Source organism: Schistocerca gregaria, chromosome 2, assembly GCF_023897955.1.
Source record: "Schistocerca gregaria isolate iqSchGreg1 chromosome 2, iqSchGreg1.2, whole genome shotgun sequence".
In the NCBI taxonomy this organism is placed as follows: Eukaryota; Metazoa; Arthropoda; class Insecta; order Orthoptera; family Acrididae; genus Schistocerca; species Schistocerca gregaria.
This window is the reverse complement of record NC_064921.1, coordinates 961,322,720-961,348,891: the sequence shown is the minus strand read 5'-3', so window position 1 is coordinate 961,348,891 and position 26,172 is coordinate 961,322,720. Positions and strand designations below refer to the sequence as shown.

At 39.2% G+C, this 26,172-nt stretch overlaps 2 protein-coding genes across 6 annotated transcripts in view; one reads left to right on the top strand and one right to left on the bottom strand.

Annotated features, from left to right (window-relative positions):
* Positions 1 to 20,193, bottom strand: part of LOC126335440 (protein FAN-like) — a 185,014-nt gene extending 164,821 nt beyond the window's left edge. Inside the window, exon 1 of the mRNA XM_049998722.1 lies at positions 20,080 to 20,193. Coding sequence (XP_049854679.1) covers positions 20,080 to 20,093 — 14 coding nt within the window. The 5' untranslated portion in view covers positions 20,094 to 20,193. The remainder of the gene's footprint in view (positions 1 to 20,079) is intronic.
* Positions 20,194 to 20,242: 49 nt separating this feature from the next.
* Positions 20,243 to 26,172, top strand: part of LOC126335441 (endoplasmic reticulum-Golgi intermediate compartment protein 2) — a 99,368-nt gene continuing 93,438 nt past the window's right edge. The window contains exons 1-2 of one of the 5 annotated variants that reach the window (XM_049998723.1): positions 20,243 to 20,579; positions 25,556 to 25,688. In XM_049998723.1, the coding sequence (XP_049854680.1) occupies positions 25,583 to 25,688 (106 nt within the window). In that variant the 5' untranslated portion in view covers positions 20,243 to 20,579; positions 25,556 to 25,582. Of the gene's footprint in view, positions 22,825 to 25,555; positions 25,689 to 26,172 lie in introns of all 5 variants that reach the window. The other 4 variants (XM_049998726.1, XM_049998728.1, XM_049998727.1 and 1 more) reach the window with 4 other exon arrangements.

Genomic DNA, 26,172 nt, shown 5'->3' with positions numbered 1-26,172 from the left:
TATGTGGCTCCAACGCGACACCTACTCAGCTCACTCTCCTCATGTTGCAATGCAAATACTAAATGAAAAAAGTTTCTGACCACTGAATAGGATGGAATGCTGCAGTATGATGGTTAGCCTGGTTGCCTGATTTGACTCCCCTTGATTTCTTTCTATGGGGGAACTCTGAAAAATACAGCCTACTGCCAAGCCCGAAATATGTCAGTTGATATGCGCCATCGAATTGCCACATCACGCAACAGAAAAAAATCCAATGTATTTTCATCTATTAATCTATCTCTTCGACAGCGATTGCAGATATGTTTTCCAGTCAATGGTAAAAAATTTAAGCACATGTCTAAGTAAAGTGTATAATTATGTTTTGCAAAGAAGAGTATTTTTTGTGGGTGACAAGTCATCAGTCCTGAATAAAATGTTTATATCTTAAAACAAATATGATGTAACTTACCAAATGAAAGCGTTGGTATGTTGATAGAGACACTAACAAACACACACCCAAAATTCAAGCTTTGACAACACATGGTTGCTTCATCAGGAAAGAGGGAAGGAGAGGAAAACACGAAAGGATGCGGGTTTTAAGGGAGAGGGTAAGGAGTCATTCCAATCCCGGGAGCGGAAAGACTTACCTTAGGGGGGAAAAAGGGACAGGCATACACTCATGCGCATACACACACACACACACACACACACACACACACATACACACACACACACACACACACACACATCCATCCGCACATATACAGACACAAGCACACATATGTAAAGGCAAAGAGTTTGGGCAGAGATGTCAGTCGAGGCGGAAGTACAGACGCAAAGATGTTGTTGAATGACTGGTGAGGTATGAGCGGCGACAACTTGAAATTAGCAGAGGTTGAGGCCTGGTGGGTAACGGAAAGATAGGATATATTGAAGGGCAAGTTCCCATCTCCGGGGTTCTGGTAGGTTGGTGTTTGTGGGAAGTATCCAGATAACCCGGACAGTGTAACACTGTGCCAAGATGTGCTGGCCGTGCACCAAAGCATGTTTAGCCACAGGGTGATCCTCATTACCAACAAACACTGTCTGCCTGTGTCTGTTCATACGAATGGACAGTTTGTTGCTGGTCATTCTCACCTAGAAAGCTTCACAGTGTAGGCAGGTCAGTTGGTAAATCACATGGGTGCTTTCACATGTGTACACCTTCCGGGTTACAGGACTGGAGTAGGTGGTGGTGGGAGGGTGCATGGGACAGGTTTTACACCGGGGGCAGTTACAAGGGTAGGAGCCAGAGGGTAGGGAAGGTGGTTTGGGGATTTCATTGGGATGTACCAAGAGGTTACGAAGGTTAGGTGGACGGCGGAACGCCACTCTTGGTGGAGTGGGGAGTATTTCATGAAGGATAGATCTCATTTCGGGGCAGGATTTTAGGAAGTCTTATCCCTGCTGGAGGGCCACATTTAGAGTCTGATCCAGTCCCGGGAAGTATCCTGTCACAAGTGGGGCACTTTTCGGGTTCTTCTGTGAGAGGTTCTGGGTTTGAGGGGATGAGGAAGTGGCTCTGGTTATTTGCTTCTGTACCAGGTCGGGAGGGTAGTTGTGGGATGCGAAAGCTGTTTTCAGGTTGTTGGTGTAATGGTTCAGGGATTCAGGACAGGAGCAGATTCGTTTGCCACAAAGACCTAGGCTGTAGGGAAGGGTCCGTTTGATATGGAATGGGTGGCAGCTGTCATAATGGAGGTACTGTAGCTGGTTACCAAGCCCCCACAGAACGTATCTCTGCCTACGTAAATAAACACCTTCAACCCATTACATGCAGTCTCCCATCCTTCATCAAAGACACCAACGACTTTCTCGAATGTCTGGAATCCTTACCCAGTCTGTTACCCCCAGAAACCATCCTTGTAACCATTGATGCCACTTCCTTATACACAAATATTCCACACGTCCAGGGCCTCGCTGCGATGGAGCACTTCCTTTCATGTCGATCACCTGCCACCCTACCTAAAAACTCTTTTCTCATTACCTTAGCCAGCTTCATCCTGACCCACAACTTCTTCACTTTCGAAGGCCAGACATACCAACAATTGAAGGGAACAGCCATGGGTACCAGGATGGCCCCCTCGTACGCCAACCTATTTATGGGTCGCTTAGAGGAAGCCTTCTTGGTTACCTAGGCCTGTCAGCCCAAAGTTTGGTACAGATTTATTGACGACATCTTCATGATCCGGACTCACAGTGAAGAACAACTCCAGAATTTCCTCTCCAACCTCAACTCCTTTGGTTCCATCAGATTCACCTGGTCCTACTCCAAATCCCATGCCACTTTCCTTGACGTTGACCTCCATCTGTCCAATGGCCAGCTTCACACATCCGTCCACATCAAACCCACCAACAAGCAACAGTACCTCCATTATGACAGCTGCCACCCATTACATATCAAACGGACCCTTCCCTACAGCCTAGGTCTTCGTGGCAAACGAATCTGCTCCAGTCCTGAATCCCTGAACCATTACACCAACAACCTGAAAACAGCTTTCGCATCCTGCAACTACCCTCCCGACCTTGTACAGAAGCAAATAACCAGAGCCACTTCCTCATCCCCTCAAACCCAGAACCTCCCACAGAAGAACCATAAAAGTGCCCCACTTGTGACAGGATACTTTCCGGGACTGGATCAGACTCTGAATGTGGCTCTCCAGCAGGGATACGACTTCCTCAAATCCTGCCCTGAAATGAGATCCATCCTTCATGAAATACTCCCCACTCCACCAAGAGTGGCTTTCCGCCGTCCACCTAACCTTCGTAACCTCTTGGTACATCCCAATGAAATCCCCAAACCAAATTCCCTACCCTCTGGCTCCTACCCTTGTAACCGCCCCGGGTGTAAAACCTGTCCCATGTATGAGTACCCTCCCACCACCACCTACTCCAGAACTGTAACCCAGAAGGTCTACACGATCAAAGGCAGAGCCACGTGTGAAAGCACCCACGTGATTTAGCAATTGACCCTCCTACACTGTGAAGCTTTCTAGGTGAGAATGACCAGCAACAAACTGTCCATTCGTATGAACAGACACAGGCAGACAGTGTTTGTTGGTAATGAGGATCACCCTGTGGCTAAACATGCCTTGGTGCACGGCCAGCACATCTTGGCACAGTGTTACACTGTCCGGGTTATCTGGATACTTCCCACAAACACCAACCTACCAGAATCCCGGAGATGGGAACTTGCCCTTCAGTATATCCTCTCTTCCTGTTACCCACCAGGCCTCAACCTCTGCTAATTTCAAGTTGCCGCCGCTCATTCCTCACCAGTCATTCAACAACATCTTTGCCTCTGTACTTACACCTTGACTGACATCTCTGCCCAAATTCTTTACCTTTACATATGTCTGCGGATGGATATGTGTGTGTGTGTGTGTGTGTGTGTGTGTGTGTGTGTGTGTGTGTGTGTGTGTGTGTGTCCCTTTTCCCCCCTAAGGTAAGTCTTTCCGCTCCCAGGATTGGAATGACTCCTTACCCTCTCCCTTAAAACCCACATCTTTTCATCTTTCCCTCTTTCCTGATGAAGCAACCGTGGTTTGCAAAAGCTTGAATTTTGTATGTGTGTTTGTTAGTGTCTCTATCAACATACCAACGCTTTTGTTTGGTAAGTTACATCATCTTTGTTTTTAGGTATATTTTTTTGTTTTTAGGTATATTTTTCCCACGTGGAATGTTTCCCTCTATTATATTCACATTATTAATTTGAATAAAATGTTTAGTTTATATAAACTCTCTTCCTTCCAATTACAATTTTGAGTATCATCTATAGAAAAATCTGTCCAACAGCAGATGTTTTACCTTTAAGAAGCATTCAGGCAATTACATTTCTTTCGAATTTAAAAATATTATTCAGTAGTTTCTTTTTTGTGTGAATAGGGCTGTCTATCATTATGAAGTATGAATGACTCGTACTTCTGCTTCAGCTTTGACAATTTAGCAGCAAAAGAGATGGTTTAAATGCAAAACTGCCTGACAAAATTACAGCTGTTCTACAAAAACCTGTAACAGTTTTTCTAGGTCCATCTGATGTGCTAGAAGCTAGCATATGCTGTACAAAAATCATAGCTGACCCTGTGTCTGTGTCATACAGGAAATGAGGTTTTAACTTATTAGCATATGCTATCTTGGTACATAGAATGACGAAACCTGATTTGAGTGCTCCGATTGGCAGTGTTTGCATTGCAACAGTCAACTCTGCTTTCCCATTTTGTACATTTATTGGATTATTTTGTGACTGTGTCTGAGCACAAGAAGGTGGAACATATAAATAGGGGAACAAAGAATACAGACTAAGAGCAGCTAACTCAGAACTTGTACTCTGGACAAATGTTTCTTAAATATGAACTGTAGGAACAGCTCCTTTGTAGCAACCAGACTTTAGCCATTCAAGAAATTGTTGGGTTGACTTAGCCCAGGAAGGAAGGAGTGTAGAAGCAGGGACACAAGACAGGACCTGACACCAAAATCCAAATGCATACTGAAATCTGCAAGCTCATCACTTATGCCATGCCAGCAGCTCCGTAATCATGACCTGCTCACTTGGGAAGTAAGCAGCATTTCCATACATTTGATGGCACTTAGTCCACCACATACATGACCTCAACTGCAACAAGGACTGCCTTGTCTTGTATCAAAGCTGGCTGCTTCGAATTGACACCTACTATGTCAGCTGTTCACACGTCGCATTCTTGCGGTAGCATTCTCACTTCCCGCGCACGGGTTCGATTCTGGGCAGGGTCAGGTATTTTTCCTGCCTCGAGATGACTGGGTGTTGTCGTGTCATCTTCATCCTCATCATTCATCCCCATTATGGTCGGAGGAAGGCAATGGCAAACCACCTCTGCTAGGACCTTGCCTAGTCAGCAGTGTGGGTCTTCCACATCGTCTCCTACGATTCTCAGCGTATGGGATCTCATCATCATCATCATCATCATCATCATCATGTCAGCTGCCACCCCAAGGCTGCCAACATTCTTCCTACTGACTCTGCCACCAAATGGGGCACAGTCCAAACCTACCCCCTCCCAGTCACAAAGTCGTTGGGGCAACTGCCAGCTCCTAACATTCACTTCAGCTGGGCAGGAGACATCCAACCCCATCAGCAGTGCGACAACATATAGCTGCCACATGTGATGCAGCACTACCGATGTATGCCAACTACACGAGACCTTGCCACTACAGAAGTCAACCAGCTGGGCAACGTCACTGCACTCAGCCTGTCTCAGTCACAGCCTTGCAGTTGATGCTGTACCTATGACGCACCTGCCAAAACTGCCCACATGCTCTGAACTGATGACTGGTGCCTCACTGCTCAGGCCTGTGGCAGCCAACACTCTGCCACCACCTAAACAGAACCGCTTGCTGACATATGTCACGACCTCCTGGTCTAAAGCATGAACAGATGGGCACCCCCACAATATTGAAGATGCTGCTGACCACCTTGTGCCTGCAGTCAAGTCAAGTCCCATGGCAAGCAACTCGCATCGCAGCAGCATGTGAAGCGCCACTAGCTGCCTGCCTCATCTGCTGCACTGACGGGAAATAGTTTGAGGCCACGGCACACTGAGCTGCAAAAGAGGGTGCACCCACACAAATTCAGTTTTAATGGACTAATAAAAAATTGTAATGTTCGTCGATTGTTTCTCTGCAACTTCCCACTTGCCAAACCATCGAACCCACAATGCCTAGGTGGGAGAGCCATCACATTCTGACATCTAAAATGCTCTTTCACTCCTCAGTAGCAGTTATTGCACCCATGACCCGCTACACGGCAACCCATGGTGGAATGTCTACGTCAAGTCTCTAAAACTGGGTTTGAAAAATGTTTTGCAGAAATGTTTGCTACATTGTTTGCGATTTCTACTGCTTATCAATGTTTGCAACATTCTATTCAATACACAATGTGAATATGTATTGAGAAATGTTTTCCACATCTTCAATGTTGCTGATTACGGAAATATACTCACAGAAATGATTGTTATTAGTGTGGCTGAGGACAACAAAGTTGCAAACATGTTGTGGACTTTGTCAGAAACAATGTTGTGAAGAAAAACACATTATTAAGGATACACCTTAAGGCAATAGAATTTCAGAGCTTTGAAATAAAAAAATAAAATGTCGTGTGACGAGGGCCTCCCCTCGGGTAGACCATTCGCCTGGTGCAAGTCTTTCGATTTGACACCACTTCGGCGACTTGTGCGTCAAGGGGGATGAAATGATGATGATTAGGACAACACAACACCCAGTCCCTGAGTGGAGAAAATCTCCGACCCAGCCGGGAATCGAGCCTGGACCCTACGGATCGACAGTCTGTCGCGCTGACCACTCAGCTACCGGCAATGAAAACTACTGTTAAGGCTCAGAACTTCGACTCTAATGCTCATAACTAAAAAATTAATTGTGTTTTCTGTGTAAACTTCCCTGATCATAAATTTTAAATTTTTTCAACCAGGTACAAAGCTTAGAATTTTCCATTTTAGCTGGAGGTAAGGCATGGCTGTAAAATGTTAATAAAGGATTAAACGTCTTGGCTCACATGCATAAAACTTACGATAAGATCATTTCACGTGATTTCTGGTGTCACCAAGAGTTGAGTTATGTGGTTGTGTCAGCCATTTTTACATTTTACTAAAATGCAAATCTGACTGTCACATCTAATTCGGATGGGATCATGAATTCCCTTACACAGCAATTTTTTAACACATGTAAAGCACAATGGGACATGCATATTGTTTCCTTAGCATGTAAGCTGTCGAAGAATGTGTTTGCTATAAATATGATTAGCAAATATTGTAAGGACATGAGTGTACTAAAAACTGCTTATCATGCCCTATTCTCAACAAACTTAAACTATGCTGTAGAAATATGGGGTGCAACAACTCAAGCCAACCTAAGTACATTATTAATACTACAGAAAAAAGTTATCAGAATTATTTGTGGTGCCAAACCTCGAGAATCATGTCGGAATCGGTTCCCAAAATTAGGTGTGCTTACCATTATAGCTGTATACATATTGAAAGTTATATTGCTTGTTCAAACAAAAAATCCAAATTTCAACTGTGATCTGCACCAGTACGATACAAGGCAAAAGTTCAGATACCATGTAAATAGCCACAGAACTGCTTTATATGAAAAAAATGCACTTCATGCTGGGCTGAATCTGGCCAATGCCCTACCAAAAAGTCTCACAAGCCTTCCTACTAACAAATTAAAAGATCAGCTAAAAAGAATTCTTATTGAAAACCCTTTTTATTCCCTAGACGAGTATTATATCTGTATGAAAAGTGCTTCATAAGTATGCCAAGCTCATAGTTTTAAGTAACCTACAGCTAATATAATGTTGATAAAAACAATATTTGTAATATTGTGATCCTATATTACCAAATGTAAAATCCATCAAAATCTAAAATGTATTAATACAAACAAATCTTTAGTTTGTAATTTATAAACTGATGTATTCAGAAGAATAATCTGTATGATGTCCTGAAACTGTATTATTTCTAGGGATTGTATTTGATTATTCGATGTTGAATAAATATTATTATTATTATTATTATTATTATTAAGATGGTGCTAAAGATCGAGCCTCAAAGAATCTAGTACACATCTGTGGACTAGTAGCAGCCAAGTATTTGCTAACAAGAGAAGATACCAGTTTTGACATTACCATTCAGAAACCTGGTATTTTAATCAATGTTTGACTTAATTATCACATTCTGTAGATTCCATCCCAGAGAAACAGCTGTCGGAAACAGATTCTGTGTGCCATAACAATACTTAACAGTAATCAAAGTTATATTCAATTGCTGCCTACACAGGTCATAAATTAAAAATTGCAAGGACTCCTTTAATGCAAGAATACATGCCCTAAGTTAACAAACCTTGAAATGAGTTAATTAAATAATTTGTATAATGAGTAGTTAATAAGATACATTTGTAACTTTTTTCTCATTATAGAGACCAACAGCTTCTTGCTTCTATCAGTAGTGCCTTGAAAGTATTTGTACAGAAATACAAAATGACATGAATCACAGACAAGGGGGTAAATTTTACATTTACTGTATATGAAGGCATTTAAATGTACTGAAATGATATGAATCCATCAGTGATTGTGAAATTGATGAATATGCAACGGCATGAAATTAGATCAGCGCACACTGCAGTAATTTGCTGAACATGCAATGTAAAAGATATGTAGCGACAACTCTTTTCCACATATTGCAAGCTGTTACTTTGACCTACAAGCTAGCTGAGAATGCTTCCAAATCTGTCTCAGGGCCCAAAGATTTTAACCTTAGGTTAAGACAGAAAATGATCTTGGATCAAGCTTAACCTCAAAATCTACACTGTATAAATGTTAACCCTAGATCACATTGCTGTGAAGTTGGATCATATTTGATAAATGAAAATTCGCATTTCAAATTCAGATTCAGCTGTAATCATCAGTTTATAGTGTAGTAGCACATCAATTCATACTTTTGTTTTTAGCGGATACCAACTGAAACAACAAAAAAGTTGTTATTAACACAAAAATGGCAAGTAAATATGTGAATATGCCATTCTCACACCACTGATAAGACAAATACTTTTTTATGATCTGGAATGTTAGGTTAAGGAAATTATAGGCTACCATGTGTAATTAATGATCAGTCTGATACCAGCTGTTGGGAGATGATTCACAATTTATGTGATTAGTTCAAAGGCATTTTATACACACTTAGCAGCAGAGTACGAAAGGAAAAATTGAAATATTTGCAGTGAACAGTAACGTATGGGAATTTTGACAGCAGCCAGTACCAAGTAAACATTACTTACATATGTTCTCTTTCGGCTCAAGGAGCAGTAACTGTGCAATTTTTATTAAATTTTTAACTACCGAACACATCCTTAAACTACATGTGCATTGATAAATGGACATAAGCAAGTGTTCTGAAATATATTAACCACAATCCCAATTGCATTCGTCGCACTGGATCACAGGTAGCACAGTGGACTGCAGCACAGAACGTCATGTGTTCGAACGCACCTCAATCCTTAAAATTTTCTAATTTGTTACGACTTTATTGGTCACAAAGATAATTATAACAACATTACCATGCCATTCCATACCATTGCAACCATACCATACACTCCGTTTTCCGAGAATTGTGGACCAGTTTTGGGCTAAATTCTGTGTGCAATAACCACATACGGTGTGAATTATATTGTTTTCTTTCATTTAAATTACAAATATCTGAGCATTCAGATGTGTCCACTGAAGACAATGATGACAAGACCCGACGAACTCCCGACATGTTACGTGAAAGGGTGAACCCACTCTTGGAGTTAAATAACAAGTCATTTAAGATGAGGTTTTGTGTTGAGAAATGCACTGTAGAACAGTTGCAACTAAGGCTCACTGACTATCTGACTGCAATTGCACGCTGCTGTTAACTTTACGTTTATACTATGTGGTGATTTTAATATTGACTTTGCAAAGGACATCAAAGAAAAGAATGAATTACTGAATCTCTTGCAAACTTTTAACATGAAATCCAACATAGAAACAGCAACACGTATCACAAAGACTTCACATTCCACGATTGATCAGATTTTTGTAGATGTAAAAATGAACTATACAATAGTTTGGGGCTCACAAAGCTCAAAAACTCTCTCTGAACATGGAGACAGAGCTACAGCTTAAACCCTGCCTGACAACCACCAATAGAAACTACAGTAATGAAAATATAAATAATTTTCTCCATTACTTAAGAAAAGAAAGCTGGGAAGAGATTTATAATTGTGAACACACAGACAGAAAATATAATAAATTTATTAACCATTTTTCCAACTTTTTTGGAACTGCGCTTCCCTCCTACCCAGAGGAAAATATACACAAGGAAAACAAAAAATAAATGGACTACTCCTGGGATTCTAGTATCTTCAAACAAAAAAAGATTACTGCACAGATTGTCCAAACAACTCACATCACCAGAATTTGATTCTTATTACAAAACCTATAAAAAGATATTAAAAATGTTATCAAACAAGCAAAGGATAATGGCAAATGACACATATATAAAAAATTCCACCAATAAGATGAAAGAAGCCATATGGAATATTGTCAGGAAAGAAACTGTGGCAGAACAGATTAAAACTGCCTAATGGAGAACTCAACTGTGATAACTGAACCTACAGAGATTGCAAATAAATTTAATTCCTACTTTACACAGATAGCTAAACATCTTATAAACCAAAATTTACAGTGTACTCCTATAAATCAATCCAGATGTACTATAAATAACAAATCTATCTTTCTATACACCACCAATGAAAAGGTAATACTTTATATAATCAAAGAGCTGAAGCCCAAATTCTCTGTTGGTACTGACAATATCCCTGACTACATCTTAAAAAATGTGCTCCCCTAATAACCAGACCACTTGTCAACATCTATAACTGGTCTCTATCAGAAAAGGTGTTCCCAGAAAAATTGAAGATAGCGAAAGTAAAACCCCTGTTCAAGAAAGGGATGAAAACAGAAGTATCAAACTACAGGCCAATTTCACTATTATCTGTTTTTTTTCCAAAATAGTTGAAAAAATCTATTATAAAAGACTAATCAGTTTCACAGAAAAAATAATTATTTATCAAATATTCAACACGGATTTCGATAATCTAATTCTACTGAGACAGCTATCTTTGCATTCCTAAATGAAGCCTTAAATGCAATAGACACTAAAGAACATTCTCAGCCATATTTCTAGACCTCTCTAAAGCATTCGATGTCATCAATCACAACATCTTGCTTCAGAAACTTGAATCTGTAGGTATTAGGGGCCCGGCGTATAAATGGATAAAATCATATCTACCAAACAGAGAGGAATTAGTTGAGCTTATTATCCAAGAAGGGAACAAAATAAAGTGATACTGCTCAAAAAGCAGAGCATCAAGTATGGTGTAGCACAAGGCTCTATTCTAGGACCAGTTCTGTTTCTACTCTTTGTAAATGACTTGGAACCAACTAGCCCATGCCATAATTAAATAAAATTTGCGGATGACACAAATGAGATAATAAAAGGAAGGACCAAAGAAGAATTACTACATGAGATTGAAAAAAGTACCACCCACATTACAGACTGGTTTTCTGGAAACAACTTACAAGGGAACCTCCCCATCGCGCCCCCCTCAGATTTAGTTATAAGTTGGCACAGTGGATAGGCCTTGAAAAACTGAAGACAGATCAATCAAGGAAACAGGAAGAAGTTGTGTGGAACTATGAAAAAAATAAGCAAAATATACAAACTGAGTAGTCAATGTGCAAGATAAGCAACATCAAGGAGAATCGGATCTCAGGAGCCTCGTGGTCCTGTGGTTAGTGTGGGCAGGTGCGGAACGAGAGGTCCTTGGTTCAAGTCTTCCCTCGAGTGAAAAGCTTACTTCCTTTATTTTCGCAAAGTTATGATCTGTCCGCTCATTCATTGACGTCTCTGTTCATTGTAGTAAGTTTAGTGTCTGCGTTTTGCAACCGCACCGCAAAACCGTGTGATTCCTAGACAGGAAAACACGTTTGATATATTCTATACGACACTGGTGACGGCATGTGCATCACATGACAGGAATATGTTGTCAACACACCTAACTTGCACACTTGGTGAATGGGTAAAAAGATTCATCTACCTTGCCCGATTTAGGTTTTATTGTGTATGTAATAATCACTCCCAAAAAAGTGATAAAAACATAAGAGTTTGTCTCACAAACTGCAACAAATGAATGCAACAGTTTCACAGTCGCACTGTTTTCCCTGTGCTCTGTCAAAACATATGTTTTTAATGTTTTCAAATTTTTCTGTGTGTAGACCGTCAAATCCTGCATATGTCCAAGCAAATTTGAACATGTCCTGGAATTTTGGAGAACGAAGTTGATTATGTGTGAGTGCCTGAACTATGATAATTGACACACGATCACGTAAACAATACTACTCTGTGTACCTGTGCAGCTTCGCAAAATAATTGTCTGAAAATAAAAATTTCACTTGAACCAAGGACCTCTCGTTCCACAGCTGCTCACGCTAACCATGAGACCACGGCGCTCTTGAGCTGACATTATCCTTGATGTTATCTATCATCCACATGGACTTCTCAGTTTGTATATTTTGCTTATTTTTTTCATAGTTCCATACAACTTCTTCTTGTTTTCTCGAGTGATCTTTGTTCAGTTTTTCAAGGCCTATCATCTGTGCCAATTTATAACTAAATCTGAGGGGGGGGGGGGGGGGCGATAGGGAGGTTCCATTGTTAGTAATAAACAGAAAAAACAGTTAAAATGCATATACACACAGTGCAAAATAAATGTCCACTAGCACCAGAGTTGTTTACTGGAACCCTCGAAAATGTAAGCTCTACAAAACTTCTTGGGATATGGATGCAAGAAGATCTACATATAAAATACATTACAAAAAAATTAAATACCATTTGCTATACTATCAAAATTCTTCCTGACTGCACATCAAAAGAGACACTAAAAGATTTATACTTAGCCCAGACAGAATCCTTATGGCGATACAGCATAATATTTTGGGGAAACGCATCTGCTAGCAAAGGTTATTTTATATGCCAAAAGAGAATTGTAAGAGCCATAGAAAATGCTGCATCAAGAAGCTCATGCAAGCCCTCATTCAAGAAACTACATATCCTTCCACTACCATGTCTGTACATTTTACTAGTAATCATATTTGTAAGGAAAATCTTAGAAAATAGTGGCAATCTTGTGCCAAATAACCAGAGTATCCACCTATATAACACAAGGAGAAAGCAGCACATACATGTTCAACATGCACACACAACACTAAAACAGAATGGACCATTGCAAACAGGAAACAGACTATACAATAAGCTACCTACAAACATTAAAACAAAAAAGACACTTCAAAATTTAAAACTGCTGTCCATAAATATTTATCGCAAAAAATAATGTTATAGTATAGATGAATATCTTGAAACATAAAAATTTATTGCCAAATACTAAAAAAAAAGAACATTGAATTACTTGGGTTAAATATAATGTATAGAAGCTGAACCTTCAGTTGTGATAATATTATGCCTACATCAATGTAAATATTCTTGTATGATTTAAAAACATGTACTGTAAATCACAATGACTTGTCCAGTATCATATTTAAAGCAGATGTAGCAACACCTTGCAGAACTGTACATAAGATATTGGCCTCATGAGAGAATTAAAGGAACAGCAGATTCTCTCCCTGTCTTTATCTTGTTGGTCACAGTGACTTTATATGACCGCTCCACCCCCCACTCAGTTATACCTTTATACTGACCCAGTACTATTTCCAGCAGCAAATCTTTCTTGTATTGAGAGAAGTCTTATGATTGCTTCTTTTTCTGTTTACTTGCTCTCACGGTTATAGCATTACACCTTCGACAATAAATACTGGGTATCTACGATGTATGATAAATATATGCAGTTGAAGCGCAACAATCACATCAATAGCCAATTTTAGCTGTGTTGCCAATCATGTTACGTGCTACCTAAGATCAAATCTGAAACTTCTTTGGTGGATTCAAGTTTAGCATTATACAATAGCTCTGAGCCCTGAACATAATTGAATTTCTGTTTTAATGTCAAATTCGATCCTCAGTGATGTTTATACAATCAACCCTCAAACTATCATTTTCATTGCTCATTTCACCTATGTTTTTCTGACCACTACTACCAGAAGTTCTCCCAGGAGGTACATGAGAATCAATGAAACAATATGGTTCCAGGGACTTTCTCAGGTCTCAAACATCTATGATGTATATACGCAGACTGAAATGATGAAGAAAATTTGTACCAAGGTCACATTTCAAACTCAGGTCTCCTGCTCACTTGGCAGATACGCTAACCGCTACAAAAACCTTGCACAGTGACTTTGCACAGCTGCATGGACTACCTGTCTCCTCAGATCAAATTCCCATTCACTCCTCAGTCCACCTGGTATTCCCCCTAAACTTGAGCAGCACTGCAGAGGCTCTCCAACTGTATTGAAATAGCACCTCAGGCTGACATGAAATGGGAGATCCTGCCTGAAACCCAGGCATACATGCTTTAATCAAATGAAACTATGTGGTTCCAGAGACTTTTTTAAGTCTCAAACACCTATGACTTATACAAGATCTGTTAGAAAAGTATCTGACCTTTGGCTGAGGAAAAAGAACTGGCTTACCTGGAGCATTGGGCCCCACACACCTCTGCCATTGGTACCACCATAGCTGGAAGCAGGCCAAAAACACCCCTTTCAGAATGGAGTTTAGCTCAGCTGTCATTGCAGCCATAATGTCCTCTCTTATCTGATATGACATTCCTTTCAACAGCCTCTTGAGTTTGGGGAACAGCTTGAAGTCGCAGATGACCATATAAGGAGATTAAGGAGCCTGTTGAAGCACGGAATCTGGTTTTTCACCAAATATGTCTGAATCAAGTGTGAGGAATGTGCTGGAGCTTTCTCGCGACGGAGGTGCCAATTTCCTGTTGACGGCAAGTGGGTCTCCTGTGTCACACAGCATCACATAGGTGACAGAGGACATCTTGGTAACATTCTTTGTAGACTAATTGATCCTGTGGTATATACTCGTGGTTTATCACACTGCACAACTCAAAGAAAGCAGTCGCATCACTTTGACATTGCTGCACACTTGGCGGACCTCCTTCGGCCTTGGTGATGAGGAATGCTTCCACTGTGACAACTGGGGTTTGGTTTCCAAGTCATACTCATTCACACGGGACTTGTCATCTGTGATTATGGTGTTCACAAAGTCAAGGTCACTGTCTGTGGAGTCCAGAATGTCCTGCGAAACTTCAACCTGAAGTTCCTTTGCTCCGTCATCGGCAATTTCAGCATGAATTTCACCAACACACACTTCATGCCAAAACTACAGTCATAATGGAATGTGCCAAAAAAATGCTGGTGGCCCCCTCTTCCACAGTTGCTCTGATAGCCACATGATGGTCCTGAATCACCACATTGTTCATTTTGCCAATGACCTGGTCATTTCAGCATGCTGTTGGCCGACTGGAGTGTGGCTCACTCTCCACTACTGTGCAGCTGTCTTTAAACTGGTTGTACCATTCCTTAATCTGCACAGTGCCTGCATCATCATTAAAAAGCTGTCTGATTTTCCAATTGTTTCCACCTGGCTGACACCCAGTTTCTAGCAAAATTTGATGATGTAACACTGCTTCAGTCTTTCCAGTATCCCTTGCAATGAAAAACCGACATGAGCGCTACAACTACCTCACTCAACTATTGCTTGCCAAGCAACTGATACTATCAAAGGCGGCAAAAAATTCACACATGCACACCAAGGTAAAAAATGAAAGTGTTGGATATTATTCTAACAGACCTAAAATATACAGACAGAAGTGATTAATGAAAATTCGTATCACGGCTGGGATTTGAACCCATATCTAGGCATGATAGGGCAGTCTATGCAGTTGTGTAAAGCCACTGTGATGTTGTAGCATAGTGATTAGTGCATCTGCCTAGTGAGCTGGAGACAGAGGTCCCAGTCCCGGCCTTGGTACAAATTTTCATTGGCCGCTTCAATCTGCAGATATGTGGGAATCACACTACTGGGGGAAAAGTGTTGCTGGAGGACTGGCTTGCATCTTCATTAACTTCACCCTGATCAATCCATTACTTTCATTCCGGTGCACTGTGGCAGGGTAAGTCATGTTCCTCAGCTGACTCAATTTTCTCTGTGGTGCTATACCCAGATATTGGTGAACAAAACTGCATTAGTAGCATTCAAAAACCATTTATGGAAGCACCAGAGACAAAAAAAAGTTTGAGTCGGGCCTGGAGGTGTGCTCACATATCCTAATTGTTCTGGTTTGAGGTGCAGTCTGGCACAGGATTACAACTGTCACTATACATTCTTTCTCGTGTAAATTGCAATGGCCAATCACTCGTCCACAGTTTGACTTTCTTTCTTAAATATGACTTACCCCAGAACATTATCCCATATGACATTATGGAACAAAAATATGCAAAATATCTCAACTTACCAATCTGTCGCTCCCCAAGATTTGCAATTACTGTGGAAATGGACTCACCAATGGTGGTTTAGGAGTTCAATTCCCCCCCCCCCCCCCCCCCCTCACCATGCATTGCCCTAACTAACTGTAGTACCTCTTTAGGTGCAGAATGACACATTTTGCATCTTTTTAAAATTGACAGTGAGACCAGTCACAGACAACCAGTCAATGATACTTTTATGAACATTATTTAACATTTCTTCTTTTGCCGTATCTATGCATGATTGATTATTTCAACACATTTCTCTTATATAGATTTGAACCCACTGCGGGATTGAGGGAAATGAGTAGTATTAACTTTAAGAGAGGCTGTCCTCACATCATGTGGGCCCTCTCATCCTGAGAGCCATGTTGCATCTCTTCCTTTTTAACCATTCCACCCTACCTTGCCCTCATTCCCGAAAAAGAAACCAGTAGTTTTAAAAGCTAATACATGGTATGTACTTTCACTTTCTGAAGTTAAGCACTGGCCTTAAATTCTATTTTTGGAATCTTCCATTATTCTCATCCCCAAAATGTAAATAAACTGCTAAACAATGATGGTCCACAACCATTTTCTATCAAAATCCTCCTCCATATGAACAGCCCTTGAGTATATGCCATGACAGCATAATTTATAATGACTGTTAGGCAACTCAAGATATGACTCTACTTCTTATTTACAATGTGAATAACTGTATTGTGAATGGCAACACATTTGTTTCTAGACAATTAGATCATCATTTAAAGCCAAATGATAATAAAAAATAAACAAATTGAATAAAAATAAATACTGGAATAAGAAGCTGGCATACACTGTCAACCTATCATTTAGTGAAGGAGATTTTCCCAAAAGGTTGAAAATCATCATAATTACAATGTAGAAACTATTGACCACTATCACTCCTTACAGTATTTTCCAAACTGTTATAAAAACTGATCAAACACTGAGTCAACAGATATCTAAATGACCATAAGGCATGTAAAAGCACAGAAACAGCAGTAAAATGCTTCGCTGCACAATATTAGAAATTGAGGAAAAAAACAGTGCAGTAAGAATTAATTTAGATCCCTCCCATACCTCAGAAACTATTAATCATGGCATCATTTTTGTAAAATTGGAAGTGCTTTGTCTTGCAAAATGTGGTTTGAATTATACCTATGAAAATGAACAATTGCAGAATTGATGTAGCATACTCTAACAATGAAATCGGTTTAGTACCAGATATGGAAAAAAAAATAATACTAATAATTACGCATCTCAGATAGTGCTGCTTGTGTCACACTATTCACAGATTATCAGATCCTCAAGTATCTGAAACTCTTCATTCAATGCACACAGGTTGACATTAAATATCAACAAACAAATTACATACAATTTGGAATAAAATGAATAAGCCAAAAATTTTTTTGGATTGCAAAGCCTTGAACTGAGTAACAGCTACAAAACTGCTATGCAGAAAATGTGCACAGAAAATCAATTCAGCCAGTTTTGCTCTAAGAATTATCTCAGATGTTTGTATCTTATAATGTGCTAGGAAGCCATACTTTGGTTATTTACAGTCTCTTGCAAAGCAGGGAAAAATCTCTTTGGGGTACCGCCACTTGCTGCCTAAAATATTTTTTCATTACAGATGAGGGCTCTCCAAACAACATGCATGTGTTTACAGACAGACTGCAAACTCATATTCATAAAGATTTGCAGATCAATTCAGATTTTCATAGCCACAACACTCAAAATGCTACAGTACACCAACATAGTGAACAAAAATAAATCACAGAGGCAGAATTGTTAAGGCTTTTGTGGCCTTTTGTTGTCAAATTGCCCATGGGCTCTGTCTCAGGGTCTCTGATCAATGTTTGATTGGCACTTTTTCTGTTGTTTCACAAGCATGAGTGGTGCCATTGTCAAAACTTCACCTTCCACTGCTGATGAAAAACAGAAAAAAATCATCAAACATATGTCAGCCGAAGAATCCGAGACATATGCCAACAGGCAATTTGACAAAAAGGCAAATGTGTGACATCAAACGTTAACTTTACAATTGATTGTGTGTCTACACAGAAACTTAGAAGACAGAAATAAATTTGAAGCAAACTATGTTGGCCAATAACATTTTGCCAGTACATTTATATTAAGCCATAACTGAAATGCCATCTTTTGTCCCCTTAGCATTTTCACTGTGTTTGCATATTTCATGGACAGGTGTTGTCCAATGTAATCATTTACTGAATCACTGTTGTGGGTAAAGGGTCTACGCTTACGAAGAACAGCCCGTAAATTTATAGCAACAGATGCAGTAATGTACATAAGTTTGTATTACTGTGTACAAATAAGTTTGTATCATCTTGTGAGTATTATTTTAAGCATATACTTGTGTATTTCCTTGTTATGAATTCACATAAAATTTTGTGTACATTTGAATAACAGCCATACAGTATTTATGATTTAAGGATGGATAAAGAAATAAACAGAAATAAAATACCATTTACATCTTAATGTTCTGCACAGTATAAGTAAGAGTTTTAAATAGATTTCTGCAACTTATGTTATCCGCTTTGCAGAATGTTCTATTAATTTTTACTTTTTAATTTTATTTTACTGCATCGTCACAGAAAATAGTTCCATAGGAGAAGATAATGTGTCTGTATGTAAAATAAGCTAGCTCCCTCATGTTAAACTGAACAACATGAGGAAGGCTGTCCAGTGCAAAACATACTTAACAGAGTTCCTGGGAAGTCTATCACTGTGCCTACGCCATTTCAGATTATTATCCAGCTGGACACCAAAGAAATTTTCACAAGTGGTTTCAATTTGTTTAAGACCATTAATTTATGCAGGGTGTTATGGGTATAAGAACAGATATTTTTATTGGTGCTGAGGCCAGTGTACTGAACATCATTATATCATCATTTACTCCAATTTCAGATTAATAGCTTTTATGAATATGTAGTACTTTTTGGGTTGGTTAGCACCTCCAAGTACATGGGGCCAGAGTAAGCCAGTAATGCTAATTTTTTCCAGCGCAGGAGGTCAGGTGTTGAAGTGCGGACACAAAACGGATGGTCTGTGCTGACAGTAGTAGTACACTCAGTGGTACACTTACAACCATGCAGAAAACATCACATAGTAAATTATGTGATATGTTTGTGTGAAGATGCAAATGTAGAAGAGTGTTAGGCAGGGATGCATATATTACAGTACCAATGATCACAATATCTGTAGGCTACATAAACCTCTAGCACCCTGTATATCAATACCAGCAAGCGCTATTCATTCATTCAGAAAACAAGCTTTTCTTACTTGTGAACCCTATTCGTGGTTTGATATGGACAGTATGTGGCTTGGGCGGGTTTAGGCTTTTTGATTAATGTGCTTTGGCCATTTGAAAAATTACAGTTTTTGCAGTAGTCATTTAAGGTTTCTGGGATATTATTTACGCAGATAAAGAGGTAAAAACCTGTCAAGTTATTTCACGAGAGGAGAAACTTAAGTCAGTCCGAAAAGGTTCTAGTTACTAATTCTGTATAGTTACAGGCTCATTTGAAAAAAGCAAATGAAGAATGTTGCGTCGACTACAACAACTGAATAATGCAAGTGCAAAAATTATAGGAAGGAACGAGCATTTACGTTGGAGGAAAATAAAAACTACTGAATTGCTATCCGATGATGAGACGAGATTTGGGTATTATGACGCTACCCACTTTTGACACTGTTCGATCACATTCACTTAATTACGATCTAAGATAAATCATCGGTAAACACATGTAAAGGTACGGGACAAACGAGACTGAGATTCCGGTTGTATGAAAAGGAGGGTCTCTCTTTTTAAATATGTTATGAAAGTATTAGTCAATTGCGTATATGAATTGTGCAACTTCTTTTCTAATGCTCGAAGTGAAAATACACTTCCTTTCGAACTTTACATGTTAGTTCAGACAAGTGGATTAACGTAAATGCAGCTATATGACTGCACTGCATTTTAAACCATGTTTTACCGTTCTTTATCCATTCTTGTTTAATCTTTTTCTTTTTTGTGAACAGCCGGCCGCGCTCTTTCCTCCTATCCAACACCTCAATATCACCTGAAAACAAACATACACCTACACTCTCGCACGCTGCTGCTAATCTGACACTAGTGCAGTACCACCAACGTAACAACGAAAACAGTAATATTGAATCCAATATTTCTATGACGCGCAAACAATTTCAGTGAAGGAACGGAGAGAGACTGAGTTGAATGGACATAACTTTGTCATAATTTTAAATGCGACACTTGAAGCAGAATCTCATTGAGAGAATTACAGCACTAGAACATGGAATCTCCGATAGCTTTTGTTTTATATCCTTTCACGCGCGTTGACACTTGACAAGTTGACATCCATTGCAGAAATGCTAAAGTGATAATGTTTTGAGGTTATGTCAAATAATGACATTGATAAACATTGGAGATGAAAATATGAAATGAATTAGAGAAGCTTTCTGTGAGAATATAAGTGTAAGTGGCTGTTTGTTATAAAGCATAGTCGGGAAAGTTATGGCACCTGGCATGTTGCTGAAGAAACCGCGGCAAGTGTAAACCGTTAGTTGTAAATTGTTTACTTTTTTGTGAGAGGCGTTATTTATTTTAACTTTGAAATCGACACTAGGCATGCATCCTGCAAGTTCTGCAAAACCTCGATAAACTGTTTACCACGTGTAATTATTTGCCGGCTTGATAACTGACTTCAGTGACGTGGTATATTTTTGCAAACGAGTCAGTGTTTAGTTATATCTCATCGTAGAATTGACGGCTAACAACACTGAGACAGATGTATATGTGAAACGTAAGATAGGAAAATTAATAATTCATGTGCTGTTACGTATATTTTGTGTCAGTGTTGCTGCGTCTCTCATTCACCACCTTTTTTCACACAAACACGAAAAACCATGCCCATAAGAATTGAAATGTTAAGGTTAATGAGTTGGCAGAGGTAACCGCTAACGTGCAAGTTCCTTGACCCCTACCATACCAGGGTAATATTATGTACAGCCAGACTTGTCATTTCAGTGCACAACTGTCAAAACGGTCTCAATTCTAGACATTATAATATCTAAAACACCTGTAGTGTCCATCCAGGAAATACTGATATCGAACTACTAGATAGATTATACAGGACATTTCTCGTCAGAAACTACACAGACTGTCGAAATAACATTTTTATAATTGTCAGGGATAAAATTTATGTACTAATATGTAAACACTCATACGTTCACTAGAGGCTTTGTAGGCTGCCCTATGTTAATTGCTGCAAGTGGTCTTTGTATTACGCATTTTTAATAATAACTGCATGAAATCAAACAAGTGGCCAAACCGTCAATGCATTTGTGCTACCCAAATAATTGCTATAAGAGTGCAAAAATATTGTGGTCATCTAAGAGGATAACATTACAAGGAGTGTCAGTGCATGCTAAAGAACTCTATGGTGTATGCATTACCTTTTAGTATGACCACTTTACTTTAGCAAAATATGTTAGTGAGTAGTTGCCTAAGATTTAGATAACTGCAAGCAAACTCTGTGATCAGCATTTTAAGTATAAGTACTTCGTTGTACTACTTCTGAATACACATGCAATGAAGCTGCATTGCACCAAAGGAAATTAATCTAGCACATTCACATGTGAACACATTAGTTGGGGTAACCCATTGTGGAATTGAACTGACCTATATAATACAAAAGCTGAAAGTGTTGACGAAAATCACTTATACCATAGTTAAAAAAGCATATAAAGTAATGAAAACTTTGGCATTTGCAATATTGTCTGCCACAACTTAGAACCTTTTATGTTAACCTTTTGCCAAACTAGTTGCATAAAATGACTGAAGGCCACTGATATATTCATTCCACTTGCTCGTTTCTTCATTTGAACTATGTGTAACATAAGCCCCATCATGAATCTAGGTCTTTGGGGCCGTGAAACAAGTTCCACTACATAAATATCTTCTCATACACAACTGTTGTTAGCTGAACAGGTGAAACAACTGCTTGAAACTAAGAAACTGTTGTAAAGCAATGAGACCACAATGAACACACAGTCTGGTGCTGAAGTTTAATTAGTAGATGCCAGTGTTTACATGGGACAGCTCAGAAGTGCCTCCAACTGCAACACCATCCTGACACATTAACTTGTCTCATCAGTAGAGAGAAAGCTCATTTTTTTTCTGTGGGCTCAAAGGAGGCTACAGTCATTCACTTCATCATCGTTACATTATGTTATAAAGCTGACATCCAATATTGGTAGGCTCAGTTGACCCATACCTTCACAGTCAAGTATTGTGGCATTACCTGTAGCACTTGCCTATTATAGTTCCTTGATTGGTTAGTGAACATTGACTTTGTTACTCCACCTTTGAAAACTTAATGGAGCCTGCAAGTAGTGCACCATTTGCATATTAGGCTGACAGAGCTTACAAGTCAGGCCAATTCCTAGGTACTGCACAAAAGCTATAGTGTGCTGTTTATTTCTGCCTGATCACAGCTCATGACTGTACAGTGTAAGGTTAAAATTAAATCAAATTAGTCTCTCTTTGTTTTTCAAAACTGTTGTGCCTGCCCCCCTCCCCCCTGCACACACAAGTGGCTCAGTTATGTAGCAGTTATGTGTGGGGCCTTTAAGAATCATGAGTGAAAAGCTGTTGCTGGAAAAATTGATCAACAGAAGGAATCACATATGAAGATGGAGGTGGTCTTCCTCACAGTTGAGTAAGTGGGTCAGTTTACTTTTAGAGATGTTCTAAGATAGTAGATTATATCACCTTGTTCTTTCAATTCCATTTTAAATGGGCACTATGACAGTGTGTTAGTTAATGATTAGCAAAAGCGACGTACTCCCTTGGAGACCTCCAGAATTCACGTGCCAGGAGAATTCATAGAATTTCGTACCCAGCTGTCAGAAAATCTGCATTTCCTGGAATGGGTAAAATATGAACACCAGTGGAATTCTTTATTTATTTCCTGCATGCAATATCTTGCAAATACTAGGTGCAGGTAAACAGGTAGATTCCATTTTCCTACATTTTTGAAAGATATACTAGATTCTAAACTGATAACTAAGATATAATCTTGTGAATTATTCACTGATGTATGTGATCAGCTTTGATTTTTTAGTAATAAAACACACTACTGTGTGATGTATTAGAGGGTGAATATTAAATGAAAATGAAAATAACATCAGATATGCATTAAGGAAGCACAATAAAACTATTAATGCCCACAATATACATTAACAGTTTATTAGATAGGGTCAACCAACTCTCTCACGTAGTTCACTGATGATTCTGTTGTCTACAGGAAAATATTATCACTGGGTGGTTGCAAGAAAATGCAGAACAACTTGGACTGCATTTCCACACTGTGTATCAAATGATAGCTCTATTTAAACGTGGGCAAGTTGACTGTTTGAGATCCTCTTGTTTTGAGCTAGGTGAGGCGTCTCAATCAGAGGCTCTGTTCATTGTGTGACAGTCTTAGCTGCAGATTTCTGTACCTGAATGGTGTTGTGGAGTACTCTCAGGGTTCCCAGGAGGCTAGCATGTCATTTATGTAGCTTTTATGTTAGTGTTCATAGTTTAACTCTTGTATTGTGTGCTTGCACAGCTTAATTCTCAAATTTATTGTGTATTTATATATTTGAAAGCTGTAAGATCATGTTTTAGTGATGGTAATGTGTACATTCACACCGCTTGTTGCAGAGTAGTCATTTGTTTGTTTTCGGTGGCCTGTGACTGTTGACCACAGCTCTGTTAGCTGCCAGCCTCCAATGTTGAAGCACCAGGAGACCAACAAGTCACATATTTAGCTTTTTTGTTTGTTTTCATTGTTTAAGTCTTCAGTTAGGAGTAGTAGGATGGACAGGGTGTGCGCTGATGCAGGAGGAGCTGAGCTGACCACAGTTCACAAACAGCTGAAGATATCTTTGGCCATGATTAGCTGTCTACAAGCTATGTGTGGTGGCAACAGTGAAACTGGCATGTTGCATGGGACACCTCAGGTGTCGCGTATTTCGTCCAAGGGCTCTGCTATTGAGGCACCTTCCATCGTAATCAACATGGGGTTCCTTACTCACTGCAGTGTGAGTGGCAGGTTGTTAAGCAGTGGCATCACTCGAGGCAGAGAGTCAGTGGGTAGTCTGGCTGTCTGACCTCACTGCTGAAGCAGCGTTTAGTGTCCAGGGCTGGAAAGAATTCCAATGTTCACTTGCTTTATCTGCCAGGGGGCTCATCTGAAACATGAAGGAGGTCCTGCCTGTGGCTATTGAGGATGCAGTAGTCTGCACATTGTTGGTCGTGTCAGCACCAGTGACTCCTGTCGCTTGGGTTCTGAGGCCATGCGTAGTTCTTACAGGCAGGTGGCAGAGCTGATAACAACTGCTGGAATCACTCGTAGGGTGCAAGCAGAACTCACAATTTGCAGCATCATATGCTGAGTCGATTGGGGTCCTTTGGTCTGGAACCAAGTGTCAGGTCTTGAGAGAAATTAGGGCTCAAATAAAGGCTTACATACAAGCAGTTTTTCCTTGCTCTATTTGCAAATTCAACAAAAAAGCAAAGCACTATAATGGTACATGGTACCCTCAGCTGTGCACTGTATGGTGGCTTGTAGAATACATATGCAGATGTATGCTAAAAGAGGAGTAAATTAAGAAATAAATCATTTGTTTTTTAAAACAAGAAGTTTTTGTTCCTAGCAATGGTACTTACTAAAGTACCTTCAGAGATAAGAGAAAATGAAGCTGTTGTAGCATTATAAAAGAGTAACAAAATAGAGTCTGTGTTGGTGAAAACCTTTTTTTTTTTTTTTTTTTTTTTTTTTTTTTTTTTTTTTTTTTTTTTTTTTTTTTGTGATAATTGCAGTTGGTTGACTTAATGTGATTTGTACATCAAAGATTAGAAAAATTATGGCAATTAGGAAGAATCGAAGGGTAAAAGGTGATGGAGAAATCCAGTATATCAGTTTAGTTATTTGCAAGTTTCATGGTTCATGATTGTCTCTCTCTTTCTCTCGTATATACCATAGAAATTCTTTTGTGGAATAGGAATTGTTAAGTAGACGTGATTTCAGTTTGAGTACTGAGAAGCACCTCACAGATCTCTCTGCATGGATTACCTACATTTCAATTTTGTATGAAGATGACTCTTTCTAATGTATATGCTATGAACAAGTGAGATAGTACAGTACATCACATAGTACAGAAATATTTTACAATTATCAGACATTTTTTTATCCTATATCTAAACAATTTGAAACAGTGACTGAAAATAAGTGAAGTCTTGTGAAGAAGCAAGACTAAATTGATCCTTTTTTGTGGATTGGTTTTCCAGAAGAATAGTTGAAGATGATTCTATTTTACGAATTTTTAGTTCTGAAGTGTTTAAAATTATGCATTGGCCTCTGTATACAATATTACGTGCATCTTTATCCTTGATTGTTTCAGGAGCTTCCAGTGCCATGACAGCAAATCATGTTACGTAACAGGGGGAAACGTACACTTAAAGGTGTGAAAGAACTGGATGCATTTCCCAAGATCCCAGAGACCTATGTTGAAACATCACCAGTGGGTGGTATATGTATGTATGGTTAATGAACACTTGGAAAAATAATTTCATGACTTTTTATTGATTGATTTTACATGAAATAAGTAGCTTTCACATTACTTGGTTTGAAACATACAGGGAAGCACAAATCTGCTTGACATTATTCACATCATTATCTGCACTCATTCACCTTTTGTTCTAATTGATGAGGGCTCTGTACATATCATGCAGCTAAGCCAAATTATACGTACCCAAGTTCTTAATTAATATTTGGCTGACCACAAATTTTGTGCTAGTTCTTGTTTTGCAAACTTGTAGAGAAGTTCTGTTTCAAATTCTTTAATTAGACAGTTCAGTTTCCAAGCTCTACTTTCATAAATTTTTATAAGTTTTCCATTTTATAGTTTTACAAGCCCTCTCAGTGCTGCCGTGTCTGTATGGAACAACTGCAAGAGGGCTCATGTGGATGACAAACATCTGTATGTGTGTTATGCCTGAGATAGTGCTGAACAGAATA